This window comes from Mesoplodon mirus, assembly GCF_964341445.2.
Source record: "Mesoplodon mirus genome assembly, chromosome: 19".
In the NCBI taxonomy this organism is placed as follows: Eukaryota; Metazoa; Chordata; class Mammalia; order Artiodactyla; family Ziphiidae; genus Mesoplodon; species Mesoplodon mirus.
In genome coordinates, this window is record NC_138995.1 from 54,650,566 (window position 1) to 54,671,593 (window position 21,028).

Genomic DNA, 21,028 nt, shown 5'->3' on the forward strand with positions numbered 1-21,028 from the left:
CGAAGTGGCTCAAGTACTTCCGGCGGAAGAGGGTGGGAACTCGGGCTGTGTTCTCCTCTGGCTTTCTGGGAAGTGTAGTCCCGTAGAGACTCGGACGCTTCCGCGCAGGCGCCGCTGGGACAGGGGAATTGTGGGAAGTGCATCCCCAGCGCAGCCTGGGGGCGGGGTTTCAGGTCCTGCCGCTCTGGGCGGTCAGGTAGTCCTCCCTCTCTTCCCTCGCGCTGGTGAGTTGCTTCCGCGTTTTGCGACCCGTGGGAATTTCCCCGGGAACCTGTCCAACCCAGCCATCAATTTGGGGGAAAGAGCTGCTTCAGAGAGCAATGGTTTGAGGGCTGGGGCGTGGGCGGTGGTTCCTCTGGGCGGAGTCCTCTGCGTTTGGTGCGGTGGATGGGATCGTTCCTGGCCTGGTTGGAGGGGCTCCAGGGCTCTCGCCTTGAGGACCCATGCCCTAGGACGTGCACCTAATACCCTGCTCTGTCATTTCCCGCAGTAGAACATTGGGTGAATTACTTAAATTTCTGTCTCTGATGGTTTCTTGTAAAATTGGGATGACATTACTACTCTTAAAAAACAAAATTCAGGGAATACTCCGAAGGTCCAGTGGTTAGGACTCCGAGCTTTCACTGCCGAGGGCCGGGGTTCAATCCCTGGTGGGCGAGGTAAGATCCCACAAGCCACATGGTGGGGCCAAAAACAAAACAAAAAAGGCAAAAATCAAAATTCAACTGTGTAAATTTGAAGATCTAATTGGCTTTATGCAATAGTTGGTGAATTGGGCAGCATCCCATCTAGTAAATAGAAGGGTTGTACAAAATGGAAAGTTTTTTTTTTTTTTTTAGGCAGAAGAGTAGGGCAAAGGAATTATTAGTAAAAGAAAAGAAAGGATTGTTTTTAGGTCAAGATCTCTTTTTGTGGGGAAGGGAATGGCAAGGGCTTTATCGTGAAGATTGCCTCTTCTCTGGGGGTTGGAAATGGGCTTTGTAATAGATTACCTCGTTAGTGCTGGCCATAAAATACCAGCCTGGTTGATTAACATTATATTTTTATGTAAGGTGGAAACTGCAGTTAAGTCTTGGTTTGCTGTCATGGGGCGGGGTGTAGCAAATGACTCCATTTGGGGCCTTTTTTTTTTTTTTAGCCGCCTCCGGGCATGCGGGATCTTAGTTTCCCCCCACGAGACAACAAACCCTTGCCCCTTGCAGTGGAAGCACGGAGTCTTAACCACTGGACCACCAGGGAAGTACCGGGCCTGTTTTTTCTTTTTTAACACTACCTTCCTAATACGGTGGTTTGAGAATTAAACGGGATGGTATGAATAAAAGTCTTGATGGAGAAAATGTTCACATATCGAGGTATGGGGCAGTCATTTTAGCTTATGCATGGTTCGGCCTGAACTTTGTGTGAGCCAAAGCAGCCTGACTCATGGCCTGTCAAACACACACAGCACATCTGCTTTAACCATTGAGGTAAAGACTATCCATCTCAAAGATAAGGATAAATAACTCCCTTCCTGTGGCATCTTCCTGCATCTCTCCTCTACCTGAGTATCTTTCCCAGAACAACATAAAACCGTGTTCATTGCAGCTTCCTATATAATGGCAAATCTAGTACTCATCAGGGACTGTGCCAAAATGCTTACTTAATTCATCCAGGAACACAGCAGTGGTTTGATAAATCGGGTTTATTCGTTGCAGTGAGAGATTACACCCACCATGGGGAACCATGAGGTGCCATGAGGGTAAGAGGGTGTCAGAAAAAAATCTTTTACAGGATTTGGGCTTCATTTAAGTGTTTTGGGAGAGGGCCTAAGGATGCAGGGTTCACTCCGGATTGGATGCTGCCAGAAAGCAGGAGCAATTTTAAGATTTAGTATCTCAATAAATGTTATATTTTGGGAGAGCAGACTAGAACAAAGATAAAGCTCCAAGTGGTAAGCAAATAGCATCACTCTTTTAGCCAAGAGGAGGAGGTTTGGCATTGTGTGGGTGGCACAGTGACCTTGTTTTTGTCTGTCTAAAAATTACGAAGGGGGCTTCTTTTGTCTCACTTTACCGTGGTCTCAGAGGAACCTCATTTGAGGATGGTAGTCTGTGATTTATGTCCCAAAGGAGAATACTGTTGGCCTGTGAGTGCCATGCCAGCTTCCAGAGGTCAGGAGTATTTTCTTTTTAGTTCTCATTACATTCAACGCACCATTATACAGCCATCTTTTGGAAGGAGTTAGATTTTCAGTGGCTGACATTAGAAAATGACTAGCTTATATTGAGTTTAGAAAAATAGATACAGAACACAAGATTTCATTTAAAAAAACAAAAGAGGGGGCTTCCCTGGTGGCGCAGTGGTTGAGAATCTGCCTGCTAATGCAGGGGACGCGGGTTCGAGCCCTGGTCTGGGAGGATCCCACATGCCGCGGCGCGGCTGGGCCCGTGAGCCACAACTGCTGAGCCTGCGCGTCTGGAGCCTGTGCTCCGCAGCAAGAGAGGCCGCGATGGTGAGAGGCCCGCGCACCGCGATGAAGAGTGGCCCCCGCTTGCCACAGCTAGGGAAAGCCCTCGCACAGAAACGAAGACCCAACACAGCAAAAATAAATAAATAAATAAATAAATAAAAAGCCAAAAAACAAAAAACAAAAAAAAAAAGGAAAAACTTAAAAAAAAAAAGATGTATGTTGATAGGCATATGTATTGACATGTTTACAGAAAGAAAAAAAATCTGGTTATCTTCAAGGGGGAGGAGTCTAGGTGCATCCCCCTCTCCCCCATTTTGCTTTATACTATTTTTAATTGGCTTCCAATAACATGTGTTTTTTAATTTATTTTATTTATCTTTGGCTGCGTTGGGTCTTTGTTGCTGTGCGCAGGCTTTCTCTAGTTGCATCGAGTGGGGGCTACTCTTCATTTTGGTGCACAGGCTCCTCATTGCGGTGGCTTGTTTTGTTGTGGAGCACGGGCTCTAGGCGCACCGGCTTCAGTAGTTGTGGTGCACGGGGCTTAGTTGCTCCGTAGCATGTGGGATCTTCCGGGACCAGGGCTCGGACCTGTGTCCCCTGCACTGGCAGGCGGATTCTTAACCACTGCGCCACCAGGGGAGTCCCAACATATGTGTTTTTAAATTGCTCACTATAATAAAGATATTTTAACCAGAAAATATAAAGGAAAAAACTCAGTATAAAACATCCTCCGTCATCAATAGAATCCTCCTCAGTGCTCTGGCATTTTGGCTTTGGGAGTCAGAATGACTCCAATGCCAAGCTCTTCAGCCTTCATTATGCTTGCTTTGAGATAGCAGACAGTTTCTTAACGTCTCTGAAATTTCGTGTTTTCACCTCCAAAGTAGGGATCATAACTTCAATGAAAAGTTTAAATGAGTGAAGAGCACTTTTCCATGAGGACAAGCTTCCACTTTGGCCCTCTCAAGTTGTTTTTCCTGCCAAACCAGTGGTACCACAGGGTCTGGTACCTTCTTCGATCCTCCTGGTCCCTCCCAAATCATTCTACCTCGCCTATTCTTTGACCTCTCAGTTTTAGCCTCATATTGTCAGATTATATTCAAATTAAACCACTTTCAATCACCTAGTGTTCCCTAAACAGTCATCCCCCCTTAACTTCTTTCTTTTTTATTAAAAAAAAAATTCTGGCTGCGCCCTGAGGCATGCGGGATCTTAGTTCCCAACCAGGGATCAAACCCTTGTCAAGGCCCTGGAGTGGGAACGTCCAGTCCTAGCCACTGGACGGCCAAGGGAGTCCCCCACCCTGTTAATTTCTTGAAGATTTCATCTCCTCACTTGTTCCCTTTCCAACAATATTCCTGCCATAATTGGAGGCATTTCGACTTCAGAAAGTCGTGTCTATGGAACGTTTTCGCTGGAGGACTCGGGGAAACGTAATGCAGACTCTCAGTGTAGGGAGCCGCCTTACCACCCCGGAAGTCGGGACTCAGCGGGATTCTTTTCTCTCTGGCATTTTGGGAACCGTAGTCAAGGAGCTTCCCGTAGTCTTCCTGGAAAGTGAGCCTCCGGACTGTTTTCCTCGGCATTCTGGGAGATGTAGTCCAGGCACTCTGTGTAGTCGCTTGCACTTCCGCTCAGGAAGGCGGATCTGACGAATTCTGGGAAGTGTAGTCCAGAAGCCCGGTGGACTCGTAGGCACTTCCGTTCCCGGAGTGGGCGGGTTCCCGGTGTGTTTTTTGTGGGCCCGTGCGTCTGTTCCGCGTCTAGCTGGCCCTTGCGAGCTTCCTGGATCTCCGCTTGGGATGCGCAACCAACTGGCAATCGATTTAGGGGAAAAGAATCCTCGGCGGAGAACGCAGGTGCGGAGGGGCGAGGGCGGCCGTGTGCGTGCCCCTCGGCGGAGCCTCTGTGCGTTTGGGGCGTTCTTGAAACCCCAAGAGGGGACTGGCGCCGCTCGCGTATCCCCTGGATTGGGAGTTTACACGGCTCTCACCTCTCCCAGTCCGCCTCCCTACACCTTCCACGCGCGCTTCCACTTCCTCGCGTGGGGAGTTAATCTCCCTGTGCCTCCCGTTGCTTTTCTTTAAAATATTAGGACCTTCCTAGTAGAATTGTTTTGGGAATTGAAAAAGGTGGTACAAATAGAAGTCTTAGTTCATGGCACGTAGTGAATGGTGATCTCTCCTTGGTGTTAATTTCTCGAGGAGCGGTCAGGTCCCCGGGTTAGGGTCAGAAATCCAGCTTCAATGACCCTTTCCCTTCTCTCTATCTCTGCGTGACGCTGGATAATCCCGGACCCCTTCTGACTTTTTTGGAGGGGAAGGTTCCGGATTGCTCGGGATTGCGTCTAGATTGCTCGGAGGGAGGGGAAGCTTTAACTTTTATGGGGACGGGGACTCAATCGTGGTACTTCATAGCATTCTTTCTTTCTCCAGCGTGATTTCTCAAAAAGGACCACACGGAGGTAGAGGGAGTGACTCCTGAGTTACTGATAGCAAAGCTCCACGTGAGTGGGACTTGACAGTTTTGTTTTACAATGATCTTCACATCAGTCAGAGAAAGTGTAGGATGTGTAATTGGACATGAGTATTGATAGTAATTAATCCTTAACTGTTAACTTAACTGATGAGGGCTTTACACAAATAAATACATTATGTCACACCATGGTTCCGTGAAGAAATATTGCTCTTTTCCGGTTCTGAAAAATGAGATTGAAACCCAGGGAGCTGGAAGTTATTTGCCCATAGTCACCCACCAAGTAAGAGGCTGAGCTGGGGCTGGAATTCAGGCAGTCTGAGTCCAGAGCTTGAGTTCATAATCTTTTGGATGTAATTCTCCTTAAGCTTTAGGAACTAGGTGGAATCAAGCAGTTTAGTCAGGACTTGACTGTGAGGGACCTTAAAATCAAATAAAATGGGCTTGGACTTTTCTATGAGTTTTTAAAAATATCGTCAACTATTTTGTTTCATTTGTTGCAAATATTTCTTACTCTCATAGAACTGTATCATTGTGGAACATTCAGAAATTAAAGAAGTTTGAGAGAAAAAAATTGTTTAGTTACTTATTAATCCAGGGTGTAAAGATAGCAGCAGTTACGCTTCTAATGCATTTCTGTTTAGTGATTCTTTTTGTGTATTTGTTTATAAACATTTTACAGATTTTATTTTATCCTACCTTTCTCAGTGATTTTTCCATATGTGTTTTAACTATAGAGATTTCCAAACACTGACAAGAAAGAATAAACTAATGAACTTCCATGTAATTTAATGATCAGTCTTACTATTTTCATTATTATTGTTATTCCTGTGACTGTTTCCTGATTTTTAAGGAAGTTTTATTTTTATATAATTTTAAACCTATAGCAAAGTTGCAGAAGTAGTGTAAAGAACTGTCCTATACTTGTTACCTAAATTCACCAATTGTTTACATTTTCCCTATCTACTTTGTTCCTCCATCAGGAATGTACCTATATTCAGTGGCAGCTCATCTTAGCTTTCTGCATGAAGGAAGCCCACATACCATGAGTAATCAGGAGGTGTCTTGGTAAGAGGGATTTAGGAAAGGCTGACTATAGGATTTTAGCATCAGAAACTTGGTAATAATTAGACTATTATACTAGATATATTTTTTAAATTAATTAATTAATTTATTTATTTTTGGCTGCGTTGGGTCTTTGTTGCTGCATGTGGGCTTGCTTTAGTTGCGTCAAGTGGGAGCTACTCTTTGTTGCGGTGTGCAGGCTTCTCACTGCGGTGGCTTCTCTTGTTTCAGAGCATGGGCTCCAGGCACGCGGGTTCAGTAGTTGCGACATGCGGGTTCAGTAGTTGTAGCTCGCAGGCTCTAGAGTGCAGGCTCAGTAGTTGTGGCACACGGGCTAAGTTGCTCTGCGGCATGTGGGATCTTCCCAGACCAGGGCTCAAACCCGTGTCCCCTGAATTGGCAGACGGATTCTTAAACCACTGCGTCACCAGGGAAGCCCCTATACTAGAGATTATACTAGAGAACAGTGTTTATATATTAGATGTCTATTAAGTTATTTCTAATCATAGTTAATAGGTAACAGTAGATAATGCCAGATAGCATATTAGGTAACATACTGTTATATAATCCACGTCCTGTATTTTGTTCTGTTTTTCACTGGAAGTCTTCATAACTGGTTTTCCCCTCAGTTCAAAGTCCAATTTTATACCCAGCTCACAGATACAGAGAACAGATTGGTGGTTGCCAGAGACAGGGTGTGGCGGGGGTGGGTGAAATGGATGAAAGTGGTTAAAAGGTTCAAACTTGCAAGTACAGAGTAAATAAATCATGGATATATAATGTACATCATTATGACTCTAGTTAATAATACTCTATTGCTCATTTGAAAGTTTCTAGAAGAGTAGATCCTAAAATTTCTCATCACACACAAAACATAAATTTGTAATTATGTATGGTGATGTATGTTGACTAGATTTATTGTGGTAATCATTTCACAACATATACAAAACTAGAATGATTATGTCGTACACCTGAAATTAATATTATAAGCCAATTATACCTCAATTTAAAAAGCAATAATAAAGCTCATGCACTTGATCATTAAAAAAAATTCCAATTTTATGCCTTGCCTTAAGGTGTATATTTGTTTATAAACATTTTACAAAATTTTTCTCATACTTTTCATAATGTTCTTCTTTGACATGGAATGATTCCACAGCCTTTGTCTTTTTTGTTCTTGATGCTTTTAGGGAGTATAGAGGCAAGTTATTTTGGAGGACCATTTGAGGTTCATCTGATATATTCCATGTTTAGCTGCAGATTACGCATTGTTGGCAGGGATTCCACAGAAGTGGTGAAATGTCCTCGTCACTGCAACATAGCAGGAGCCAAAGGATATCAGTTTGTCCCTATATTGGTAAACTCAACTTTGTTTACTAGGCTAAGGTAATGTCTGTCAGATTTCTCCATTGTAAAGTTACTCTTGTTTTTCGGAATTAATAAAGTTTTCTTGTGGGGAGATACATTTATTAGTGGGAGTTCTACTATAAAGAGAAGCTTCTTCTCTCCCACTTATTTATTCATTTAAATATAAATATTAGTATGGACTCAGGATCCATAAATTAGTATTCTAAATGACATGTAGATTAATAAACATTTATTTTTACCAGCTTGAGGTATATTGTACATATCATAGAATTCACCCACTTGAGATGTACAAATCAATGATTTTTAGTAACTTTGCTGAATGGTGCAACCATTGCCATAATAATTTGGAACATTTTCATCTCCCCAGTTGGATTCCTTAGTTAACCCCCATTCTCTCACCAGATACCCAGGCTACCACTAACCTACTTTCTGTCTCCATAGATTTGCCTATTCTGGACATTTCATATAAATGGAATCATACAACATGTAGACTTTTGTGTCAGTCTTTTTTTGCTTTCCCACACATTTGCAAGGGTTCATCCACGTTGTAGCATAATCAGGACTTCATTCCTTTTCATTGGTGCATAATATTCCATTGTATGGATATGCCACAATTTGTCTGTTCTTTCACGCATAGGCCAACATTTTGGTTGTTTCCAGATTTAGGTTATTATGAATAATGCTGCTGTGAACATTCACATGCTCATTCACAAGAAGCATCTGCATGGGTGAGCGGCGACCCAGGTCACTCTTTCATGTCTTTTTTCTGCCTTCCCAGACACTCTGCCAGGTGCAGTTCTGACCTCCCAGGATCTGTGTAACTCAGGACTGTGCCCATCCCCAGACACAGGAGGAAACATGACCATGTTCAAGGTGAGTAGGGCCCGCCTTTCTCACTTTTAAAGTTCCATCTCATTACTCAGACTGTTGCATGTTTGTCTTGGGATGACTCAAGCAGAACAAGAGACGTGGGAGGGCCTGTTCTCCTCCCAGCTCTTAAGTTGTCCCTTTTGAGTTTTTTTTTTTTTTTTGCGGTACGCGGGCCTCTCACTGTTGTGGCCTCTCCCGTTGCGGAGCACAGGCTCCGGACGCGCAGGCTCAGCGGCCATAGCTCACGGGCCCAGCTGCTCCACGGCATGTGGGATCTTCCTGGCCCGGGGCACGAACCCGTGTCCCCTGCATCGACAGGCGGACTCTCAACCACTGCGCCACCAGGGAAGCCCCCTTTTGAGTTTTCATTGCATTTGTTTTTATTGTTTAATTTGTGTTATTATTATTTATTTTATAGAGTAGAAAAATGACTAGAAATGAACAACTCTCTCACTTCACTGCTTCCCTCCTGACAAACAAGCTGTTTTTATTTTCTCTTACTCTTTTTCTCATGTGCATTCATAAGTCTTTTGTATTTATGGTCTACATTTAATTTTAAATTGTAACTTCTTTCCTTTAATATTAGATAACATTCATTTTTTTAATGGATACAACGTATTTGTCATTGAATTGATGTACGTTTTTATTTTATTTTTTTGTACCCTTTTATTTATAACTGCTTCCCACTTGTAGCCATTTAGATGGTTTAGGAATTTGACTGTTCTAAGCAACCCTGCAGTGACAGTTTTCCTACATGAAACCTTCCCCCCTGCAAATCAGTTCTGAAAACAGTCTCATTTTTTTCTCCTTATTGTACCGTGAGCTCAGTATAGAAAGAGTACATTTGATATGTGTCATGTTGGCTGTTTTCTAGGTAGAATATCTAAATACAAGCATGGCGCAGCCCTAACTTGCTTTGCACAAACATATTTGGAGGATTTCATACAGGAAGAGCTGGATTCTGACTTCCCCAGGCCTGAGTCATGGCTTGTGTATATCTTATTTATTGGTCCTTTTTTGTTCTTTTATGTATTAACCAGTTTGACTAAAGTAGTATGTAACCTTAGCTTAAAATGTCCAGTGATACTAGATTCGCCAGTAACTTGAGTTCTGTTTTTGCATTTACTCTTTACAGCAGCTGCATGAGGAGATTTTTTCTCATTTTCTTCTTAAACACTTGAAATATGAGACACCTGCTCACGTTGACACAGGAAACCAAGGGTCTGGAATGCTAAGTAGTCTGCTTAAGTGAAAGATAAACAGGAAGAAAGAAAGAGTTTATTTGAGACCTGTGTCTTGTAGTGTTGTTGTCTGGAGAGCCTTTTGAGTGATGATTTCCACAGTCAGTAGGTGGCGCTGCTCCTCCCTGACCCCTTTCTTGGGTTGCATCTCTTCCCCTTTTGCATCTCTCCTCTACCTGAGTACCGCCGCAGGTACTCTGAGATGCTCAGCGCTCCAGGCTCACAAAGACAGCAGTTAGCACAGTCGTTGTATAAAATCTTTAAATTTCTCTGTGGCAAAAGATACCTTACATGGTATTACCAGAAAAAATAGCAACCTGGGGCAAAAGTATTTACCAAACGGATTCCAAAAAAAGACAAAATCCAGAATAAAGAATCTTATACATAGGACAAAGGAAAAAATCTAGCGGAATATGAATGAGGACATGGACAGGTATGTTAAAGAGGACAGATACAGATGGTTAATAAACGTCTGGAAAGGTATTAGTATTAATTTATAATCAGATAAGTGGGAATACTAAAGCAAATTGTTCTTCCAAATCAGATTACAAAAACCATGGGAAAATTTATAACCTGCTCTTGGCCAATATATGGAGATTCAGGGTACTTGTACTCTCTTCAAAGATTAGGGAAGTAGGAAAAAAATTGGGAAGAAAATCTGCCATTATATAATTTTATAATTTATATTTTTAACATATAATTAAAAATATAATTTTAAATATGCCTATTTTGACATTTTAATTATCATTTGCAATTACTTATTTATTTGTTTATTTATTTTTGGCCACGTTGGGTCTTCATTGCTGCGTGCGAGCTTTCTCTAGTTGTGGTGAGTGGGGGCTACTCTTTGTTGTCGTGCGCAGGCTTCTCATTGCAGTGGCTTCTCTTGCTGCAGAGCACGGGCTCTAGGCACATGGGCTTCAGTAGTTGTGGCACACAGGCTCAGTAGTTGTGGCTGATGGGCCCTAGAGAGCAGGCTCAGTAGTTGTGGCGCACGGGCTTAGTTGCTTCGTGGCATGTGGGATCTTCCCGGACCAGGGATCGAACCTGTGTCCCCTGCATTGGCAGGTAGATTCTTAACCACTGTACCACCAGGGAAGTCCTGCAATTATTTTTTAATAATGAGGGAAATAATAACATCTACAAAAATGGTGTACTTTGCAGGATGGGTTATAAAGAGAAAAATATGTAAAATTAAATATGCTTTATTTAGAACAGGTAAACGTAGATCATCAGTTCTCTGGCATAATACGCAGCCACGAAATGGGATGAAATAGGTGTTGATAATGATAATATGAAGGAATAATAAGAGTACTAGCAAATGTTTATCAGGCACTTACTCTGTGCCACATACTCTTCCAAATGCCATAGATATTCCCTTGTTTAATCCTTGAAAGAACTCTGTCATGTAAGGACCATTATACAGAGAGGAAACTCAGGCACATAGGCAAGCTTGTCCAAAGTCACGCAGCTAGTAAGGGTAAGGGCCACGCAGACCTTTGGGAATCATGCCAAGGCATGCTGGATCCAGAGCGTGACACTGAATGCTGCAATTAAGAGATGTAGTGTGTTCAAGATGGGAACCCATGTCTCTAGGAAGATCCTGGAACCGAGACTCTTCAGACTGTGGAACTCAGAGAATAGAAATGTTGCTACCAGAGCCCTTTACCAAGCAAGAAGTCCTTCAATAGGAAAATCTGGCTTCTAGCAGCATGAGCAGCTTACATGCACTCTAATTCAAGTCTAGCCCGTCAGCTTCCAAGTTTGAAATTCCCCTGACCCCTTAAATTTTGCCCCAGACCCTGGATCGAGGAAACAGACTTGAGAGCCTTGCCTCCTGTCTCCTTGTTGGTTGATCTCGCCATAAAGCTTTTTCTCAAAAAAACCCCACAAAAGTGTACCTTGAGGTTACATAGGGTGAACTACATCGATGTCCCACACAGGTTACTAAAAGCTTGTTAGCTTGGCAGACAATAAAGAAAAGTGGTAGCGTTTCTATCACAACAGGGTTCTTGTGTGTGAGAGGAAGAAGGTCATTGCTGTCAAATATGTTTGGACTAAATTGCGAAATTCTTCTGGGGACAATTGGCAATATTCAACAAAAAGTAAAATGCATGTAGTCCAGGATATATATTTAGGGTTTGGGGAGGCTTACTTGTAAGTAGACCCAGTGAGGGCACAAAATACAAGGACAGTTGTCACTGCCACACTTTCCGTGAGGCTGAGGAAAATCAGTGTGTGACATTGGCAGGATGAAAGGAGAAGGTCTGGGAAGTATACAGATTTGACTGAAGTCCCTCAGAATCTGGGCTCACTTCACTCCCATCCTCTCCACCTTCTCAGCACTGTCCCTTTTCCTTCTTTCTTTTTTAAATATTTATTTATTTATTTGGTTGCATTGGGTCTTAGTTGTGGCAGGCGGGCTCCTTAGTTGTGGCATGCGAACTCTTAGTTATGGCATGCATGTGGGATCTAGTTCCCAGACCAGGGATCGAACCTGGGCCCCCTGCATTGGGATCGCGGAGTCTTAACCACTGTGCTACCAGGGAAGCCCCAGCTGTCCCTTTTCAAGTGACCATTGGTTGTAAGATTGAGGCTACATGTGTTTGGTGTCGTAGGAGGCGGTGACTTTCAAGGATGTGGCTGTGACCTTCACGGAGGAAGAGCTGGGGCTGCTGGACTCCACCCAGAGGAAGCTGTACCAGGAAGTGATGCTGGAGAACTTCCGGAACCTGGTCTCAGTAGGTGAGGGCAGGCACCCTCTCTAACCTAATGTCAGCTCCCTGGTTTGGCTTTGTGTCCTCAGGTGTTGAAGGCTTTGGGGGTCTTGAAACGGTCACCTGCATTTGGGGACCTCACTTTTGTACCAACAGTTTTTTAACAAAATCAAATAAGGTAGAAAAATACCAGGATTTGTTGGGAAGAATGGAATACATTGCAGCAAAAACTCTTGCCAATTGCATGAGTGATGTAAGAACTGATGGGAGGAGATTTAATGAAGATAGACGTTGGCAATAGATCGGTTTCTGTAATACTTATTACGCATATGTGTCTGGGTCTTGAAATACTGGTATTTCTTCAAGTAGGTCATTTTTTTTGTGTTTTGTTTTTTGTTTAAATACACTGGTTTTGATTCATTGATCAACATTTAATTCAGGAATCTAAATTTCCAGTAAATTGTACCTTTAGTGTGTGCCTTTTAAGTATGTGACTCTGCATGTTCACAGGGTGTCACTCCTTCAAACATGATATATTCCACTTAGAAAAGGAAAAAAGGCTTTGGGTGATGAAGACAGCAACCCAAAGAGAAAGGACATCAGCTAAGAACCAGGCAGATAAGAGTCCTTGGAGATGCTCTGCTATGTGTTTTTACTTTTCTCCAATCCTTTGCTGTCATCTGGTCCAAACTGCCAGACCCCTTCTTTCACACGCCTTTGTACTGGTTGCCCTGCTCCTACCCTTCCCCTCCTATAGTCTGTTCTCCCCGTCACAGCCAAAAGTGATGCTTAGGAAAGATTGCCATTCCTCTATTCCAGACCTTTTATGGCTTATTTTTCTTAAAGTTAAAACCTCTTCAAGTGGCTTCTGGAGTCCTCCAGGGTCCGCTCATGGGCCCCTGCTGCCTCTCCAATTCCTCTCCTCTGCTCTCCTCTCTCGCTCCATCCCTCCTACCCCTGCCAGCCTCCCCCGTGTTCTCAGACCTGCCGGGGACGCTGTGTCGCCCGTGGCTGCCCTAATAAATCACCACAAACTTCATGGCTTAACACAACACATGTTGATCATCTTACACTTCTAGAGGTCAGAGCTGTAACGTGGTTCTCATGGGGCTGAAATCAAAGTGTCGGCACCATTGCGTTTCTCCCTGGGGTCTCTAGGGGAGAACCTGCCTTTCCAGCTGCTAGTGGTCACCCAAATCTCTTAGCCTGTGGCCACCTTCCTCCATCTTCACAGCCAGCGACATCGCTTCTCTCTGCCCCTTGCTGTGTATTCACACGCCCCTCTCCCGCTCGTCTTCTGCATCCCACTTCCTCTTTGAAGGGCCCTTTTGACTGCATTGAGACCCCACGCCCACCCCATAGTAGAGGATCATCCCTCCTTCCCCCTAACCCTTGGCAGCCACTGACCTTTTTACTGTCTCCATACTTTTGCCTTTTCCAGAACATCAAATAGTTGGAACCATACAGTATGTAGGCTTTTCAGATTGGCTTCTTTCTTTCTTCTTATTTAATAATATGCATTTACATTTCCTCCATATCTTTTCCTGGCTTGATAGCACATTTCATTTTAGCACTGAATAATACTCCACAGTGTGGAGGTACCACAATTTATTTATCCATTCACCTACCGAAGGACATCTTGGTTGCTTCCAAATTTTGTTTACGGAAAAGTTATTGCTCTTCCTTAAAGTTCTAGTTGATTCAGATTTTATTATCTATATAACTTTTTTGTCTACATCATTTATTAACTATATAGTTTACTATCCAAGATTCTAGGCCGCCTTTGAAATTCAGTAGAAATGGCCATAGGTGAACAATTTGAATCTAGTTATCAATTTTTTAAGTTAAGTTTTTGATGTCTAACTTGCGCCTCACATAGGAAATTTGCACCAGTGGGTTTTGTTATGCTTAGTGGATAGGAGCCAGCTGGACCACCTCTTGGTTTCCTTTGGCATGCAAACCAGAGCCCATGACACACAATGGAAGAGGCGAATTGAACATTCTCTGGATTCATTCAAGTCTCACACTCTCTCCTAAATGTGAAATCTTGACAGCACTGAGCAGAGCCTTCAGTTGTCTACATCTCTGAACTTTATGTCTTTGCAGAAGGAAAGATCCAAAGTGAGATGGAGACTGTTTCAGAAGCAGGACCACATGAAGAGCTTTCCTCCTGGCAGATCTGGCAACACATTGCAAGTGACTTCACCAGGTGTCAAGACTCCATGATAAAAAGTTCTGAATTCCACCAACAAGATGACTCATCCGGCCAGGTTGGGGCAGGATTCTCTGAAACTCACACAGGCCAGAAACCTTATCAGTGTAATGAATGTACAAGATCTTTCAGTGATGTCTCCAACTTTGATCTTCATCAACAAATACACCCAGGAGAGAAGTCTCATACATGTGGTGAGTGTGGAAAAAGCTTCTGTTACAGCTCAGCACTTCGCATTCATCAGAGAGTTCACTCGGGAGAGAAACGCTATAAGTGTGATGAGTGTGGCAAGGAGTTCAGTCAGAGCTCACAGCTGCAAGCTCATCAGAAAGTCCACACCATAGAGAAGCCATTCAGATGTGAGCAGTGCGGGAAAGGCTTCAGTCGTAGGTCAACACTTACTGTTCATTGTAAATTACATATGGGAGAGAAACCTTATAATTGTGACCAATGTGGAAGGGCCTTTATTCATGCTTCACATCTTCAGGAACATCAGAGAATCCACACTGGGGAGAAACCATTCAAATGTGATATATGCGGTAAGAACTTCCGCCGTAGATCAGCCCTTAACAGTCATTGTATGGTCCACACTGGAGAGAAGCCATACAAATGTGAGGAATGTGGGAAGTGTTTCACTTGTAGCTCAAATCTTCATATCCATCAGAGGGTCCACACAGGAGAGAAACCTTATAAATGTGAGGAGTGCGGTAAGTGCTTCATTCAGCCTTCACAATTTCAGGCCCATCGGAGAATCCACACGGGAGAGAAGCCATATGTCTGTAAAGTGTGTGGTAAGGGCTTCATTTACAGTTCAAGTTTTCAGGCCCATCAGGGAGTCCACACAGGAGAGAAACCATACAGATGCAGTGAGTGTGGGAAGAGCTTCAGGATGAAAATCCATTATCAAGTTCATCTGGTCATCCACACAGGAGAGAAACCCTATAAATGTGAGGTATGTGGGAAGGGCTTCCGTCAGAGTTCATATCTTAAAATCCATCAGAAGGCCCACAGCGTAGAGAAACCTTACAAGTGTGAGGAGTGTGGGCAGGGCTTCAATCAGAGTTCACGACTTCAGATCCACCAGCTGATCCATACCGGTGAGAAACCATACAAATGTGAAGAGTGTGGGAAGGGATTCAGTCGTAGAGCAGATCTTAAAATTCACTGCAGAATCCACACCGGAGAGAAACCGTATAATTGTGAGGAGTGTGGGAAGGTTTTTAGTCAGGCATCTCATCTTCTGACCCATCAGAGAGTCCACAGCGGAGAAAAACCATTCAAATGTGAAGAATGTGGGAAGAGCTTCGGTCGGAGTTCACACCTTCAAGCCCATCAAAAAGTCCACACTGGAGAAAAGCCATACAAATGTGAGGAGTGTGGGAAGGGCTTCAAGTGGAGCCTGAACCTCGACATGCATCAGAGGGTCCACACAGGAGAGAAACCATATAAGTGTGGGGAGTGTGGGAAGCACTTCAGTCAGGCCTCAAGTCTTCAGCTTCATCAGAGTGTCCACACTGGAGAGAAGCCGTACAGATGTGATGTGTGTGGTAAAGTCTTTAGTCGGTCTTCACAACTTCAGTATCACAGGCGAGTTCACACAGGGGAGAAACCTTACCAGTGTGAGACGTGTGGTAAAAGCTTCAGTTGGCGCTCCAATCTTGTAAGTCATCACAAAATGCATACTGGGGATACATTTTATGAAAGCAGCGAGAGTGGTAAGAATATCAAGGAACTGTCAGAGGAAAGAAGTTCTACAAAATGATGTTTTCAAAAGACTCACGTGCAACGTGAATTCTTGCAAACGTCAGGTCTCATAGGAGAGAAAATATTTTAGGTTAGTTGGTGTTGAAGCGGTAGCTAAACAGATCCTAGTGTTCACCAGACCACACAGCAGAGACCCCTTCTGAGTGGTGCAGTAAGGGCTGCATTCAGAACTTTGACATTTATCAGATGTCACTTAGGAGATAGCACTTAGAAAGGAAAAGAGTTTGGTCTGGCCTTTAACAAAAGTGTAAGGATGAGCTAGTCAAAATTGACGTCCATGAGAATGTGCGCTCCATGAGGGCAGGGACTTGGCTGCTGAATCTACACGACCTTATCATTGACTAGTGCTTTTAGGTGTGCTCAGTACTTGTGTTTTAAATAAACCAAAAGGGGGAAATGTATAATATATGAAAGTTGTATCCAGATGGGGAAACCTGCAAAATAAAATTAATTCAGGACATGAACTTTTGTTGAAATACTGAAAACCACTGCAGAAAACCAATCTGCAACATACATTTTTAAAATTTATTTTTGGTTGCGTTGGGTCTTCATTGCTGCACACAGGCTTTCTCTAGTTGCAGTGAGCAGGGGCTACTCTTCATTACGGTGCGTGGGCTTCTCATTGCGGTGGCTTCTCTTGTTGTGGAGCACGGGCTCTAGGTGTGCAGGCTTCAGTAGTTGTGGCACGCGGCTGAGTTGCTCCGTGTCATGTGGGATCTTCCCGGACCAGGGCTCAAACCCGTTTCCCCTGCATTGGCAGGCAGATTCTTAACCATTGCGCCACCAGGGAAGCCCCCCAATCTTCAATATTAATTTACTATTAGCCTATCACAACTGGCTCCTTGCCTCCCACAGCCTCTGTTCTCAAGTTGGGTGGTTATTTGAGGCCCCGTCTAGTTTCCAAGGACTGTGTTCAGTAGAAATTGAACTGTCTTGTGATTTTTTTTTTTCTGATGGTACAGAGTGAAAAAACATGATTAACTTTGCAACAACAGTAACTGCATAGTATACAATTGAATTTTTTGTCTGTCCATGTTAAGGCGGGGTTTACTGTAACACTTTGAAAGTGTCACAAAAATTGTTTGTCCCTAGAAAACAATGTTTTAGTTGACCTTGAACTTACTGATTTCTAATTCTCTGCATTTTCATCCAGACTTTGAAATGTTTGCCTTCTAATTATTGTAGCATTTCTTCTAAACTTCTCAGGTAGGGGCTATGCCATATTCTTCCCCCACATCCATGAGGCAAATACCCAGAAAACTTGTAGGAATTTGATAAAATTATCAAATGTATTATTGAGACAAGACTGACATTTATGTGCTTTTCCCTATTGGTAGGAGTAAAGCATGGTTTCAGGAAAGTAGTATATATCAGAATATATTAGATTGTATATCTCTTTGATCTAGAAATCATATAATTGGAAGTTATTGATTATGAGATTAAAATACCAAAAAGATGAGCACCACATCAATGATGTCACTCAGTTTTTTAATGGAAATTAGTGTACAGCTGTAAGAATTTGATATATTCCTATATTAATCTGAAGCCATTAAAATGATGACAGGGACTTTCCTGGTGGTGCAGTGGCTAAGAATTCGCCTCCCAATGCAGGGGGCATGGGTTCGAGCCCTGGTCCAGGGAGATCCCACATGCCGCGGAGCAACTAAGCCTGTGCGCCACAACTACTGAGGCTGTGTGCCACAACTACTGAAGCCTACGTGCTTAGAGCCTGTGCTCCGCAACAAGAGAAGCCACTGCAATGAGAAGCCCGCGCACCGCAAAGAAGAGTAGCCCACGCTCACTGCTACTAGAGAAAGCTCGCACGCAGCAACGAAGACCCAACATAGCCAAAAATAAATAAAATAAATTTATTTAAAAAAAGAAAATTATGACAGATAACATAATGGCAGGAGATACACAATGTGGGATTTGAGAGATCACAGATTGTAGCCTTCATAGTATAATCAACCATAAATCTTTGTTAGTGTTTGTGTATGTGTGCGTGTGCACACATGTATGTGTACATGCATAAGATGATGTGTAAAGGGGTACTCTTCCAGAGTGGTTTTCCTAGGCAAGGAGCATTTTGTGGTATTTTTCCATTTTGTAACTTCATGTTATATTTTTTTCATTGAATAGTGAATATTGCCAAAGCAGGAAATTATTACAATAGAATTTGAAAAAGTACTAAATAATTATCCCTTACAGTTAAGACCTCATAATATGATTGTTCTATATTGTCATAAGGCATATAAGATCAAAATTATGGTATGAACTCTGGAAGCCAATTTCAAAAACAAAACAATTCTCATATTATTCTGCGTACACAGAAAAATTGATGAGTTTCAACAATTGAAGCTTTATTATTTATGCTGTGCTTTAACTACAGATCCATAATAGGGAGAGGGAAAATCCTGGAGCTAGAAACAAAAGTGGATATACCTACATTGTGGAGGTTTAAAAAAAATAAAAGTTTCTCTTGTTGAAAAGATGCGCATGAGGAGAGAACTGAGCATAATAGCAGAGGACCCTCTGGATGCGGAACCAGTAAGGACAAAGCAGGTTTGGATGTCATTCCATACGCAGACCAATGGTGGTATTTTTATTATAGTTGGTTAAAGGGCTTTATTTAGCAAGTTACAGTTGACCCTTGAACAATATGGGTTTGAACTGGGCAGGTCCACTTATATGCAGGGTTTTTTTAAATAGTAATTACTACAGTACTACATGATCTGTGGTTGGTTGAACCCATGGTTGCAGAATTGCAGATACAGAGGAACCACGGATATGGAAGTCTGACCATAAGTTATTTATATACATCTGTCTATCCATCCATCCATCCATCCACCCATCTGTAGAGAGAGAGAGGGAGTGAGTGCACCTGCTAGGTATTTACAGAAGTAGATATGGAAGTGTGAGGATATACAAACACACACATGTGTATGTGATGTATATAAGCATGTATATCCACGTTTCTATTTCAGGGCTGGAGCAAGGAAAGTGTAGAATGATCCTGGAGAAAATTTGCTGTGCCAGAAAGTAGGAAAGCGTGGTGGGACGTGTAAAAAGATCCAGCTTGAAGAGACTCACACTGGGTAAATCTGAGCAATTTGACCATAAAATAAATAATTATCATACAGAATATGAATAAAGAAAGAGGAAGGGAGGGAAGGAAGGGCTCTCAGAATGTCAAGCCATAAATATATAGAAGGAATGATGTAATGTAAAAATCATTATTTACAACCATCATAGTAATGATAGGTTCTGGCAAGAGTAATCAATGAATTATAGAACTACTGGTTGAAAGGTTACGAGGAGCAGGATGCTACAAAACCCAAAATATCTCTCCACAAAGTATTAATCACAACAAGAAATACAGTAGGTATAAATTTGGTGAACACTACTTTAGCCAAGAGATGAACATTATCAATAACAGAACAAACGAACGTTTTAGATCTCTGGGGTATGATATACTGAGAAGGACGCAACGTTGCTTCAGTATTATTACTGACAGAAATAAACAACCAGATCTTATCACAAGGAAGCATCCACGTTGAGAGTCTCCTGTTTCACAGTTATGACCACAGGGAGCATAACTGGCCAAAGGTCGCAGCTGCTGCTCTTAAATCCATCACCACGTTTGCCTGGAGGCCGGCCTTGCCCCTGATTGCTCCTAGTCAGCACAGCAGGGATCCTAAGGCAGGCCATTTCTTGGAGACCAGGATTCCTCTGTCCAGTGACCTTTTTTCAAGGACTCTGACAGCCTTGAAGGATTTTATGTAGATGACAAGGCAGTCTCGGATGATTTACCAAATCTTTCTTCCAAATCTTCACTCAGGGTCAGACTTGCACTATGCGCTGATAGTTCTGCCAGCCTTCCAGAGCTCCCTGCCATTTTCTCTCCGATGTTTTCCCTAATGAAATATTTGTTCATTAAAGTCTTTCTCAGCACTTTGCCATCTAGTTCTTGGAGGACCAGGACAAACCCCAAACCCTAGAAGCATCCCTTTTTGGCTCTTTCTAGTAACCTTCCTTTCCATATGGTAGCCACTAATTTGTAATGGTGTAGATTCACTTAGCCTATTTTGTACTTGATATAAATGGAGTCATGTAATAGGTGCTATTTTGTGTTGGCTTCATTTGCTCCACAGTATATCCATGACATTTATCTATATAGTTGGGAGTGGATAACTTTGATTCATTTTCATTGGTGGATATTATTGCAGTGTGTAAACATATCAAAATCTATTTATTAATCCCATTATTGGTGGGTATTGGGTACTTCCCCATTCTTGGCTATCACAGTTAGTGGTGATGTGAGCAATCTAGAACGTGCCTTGTGCACTTGTTTGAGGGATATTTCTATGGGTGGAACCAAAGGGTTATAGGGTATATGTTCAACTTTGGTAGATACAGTTGACCCTTGAAGAATGCATGGGCATGAGGGATGCATCTGAGTCTTTTATTCCATAGATGTTTTTAAAATATCTCTCACTTTTGGCCCAAGAGTGCTGCGTTTGGATTTACAGCGTTTCTTAACTTTAAAATAGTCCAATTTTTCAATTTTTTCTTTCGCAGTTGGTGATTTCTTTGGTCTTAAGAAATTCTTCCTACTCCAAGGCAAAAAGGCTGTTTTCTTACATTTCTTTCCTAAAGCGTCATTGTTTACTTTTAAATTTAAGTCTGCAGGTCTTCTGGAATTTATATTTTTATATCCTATGCAGTAATGATTAATATTTTTCCCATATGGGTATCCAGCTGACTGAGAACCAATAGTTGACCCTTGGACAACATGGGTTTAAACTACACAAGTGCACTTATACGAGGATTTTTTTTCAATAGTAAATACTGCACTACTACACGATCC

The 21,028-nt window shown here is 42.6% G+C and overlaps 1 protein-coding gene across 1 annotated transcript; it reads left to right on the top strand.

Annotated features, from left to right (window-relative positions):
• The first annotated feature begins 178 nt into the window (after positions 1-178).
• LOC309794657 (uncharacterized protein) lies at positions 179-18,313 on the top strand. Its single transcript, XM_082606421.1, has 4 exons — positions 179-224; positions 8,136-8,230; positions 12,087-12,213; positions 14,292-18,313. The coding sequence occupies exons 2-4, from the start codon at positions 8,216-8,218 to the stop codon at positions 16,157-16,159; spliced, it is 2,010 nt and encodes a 669-aa protein (XP_082462547.1). The 5' UTR covers positions 179-224; positions 8,136-8,215; the 3' UTR covers positions 16,160-18,313.
• The last annotated feature ends 2,715 nt before the right edge of the window (positions 18,314-21,028 follow it).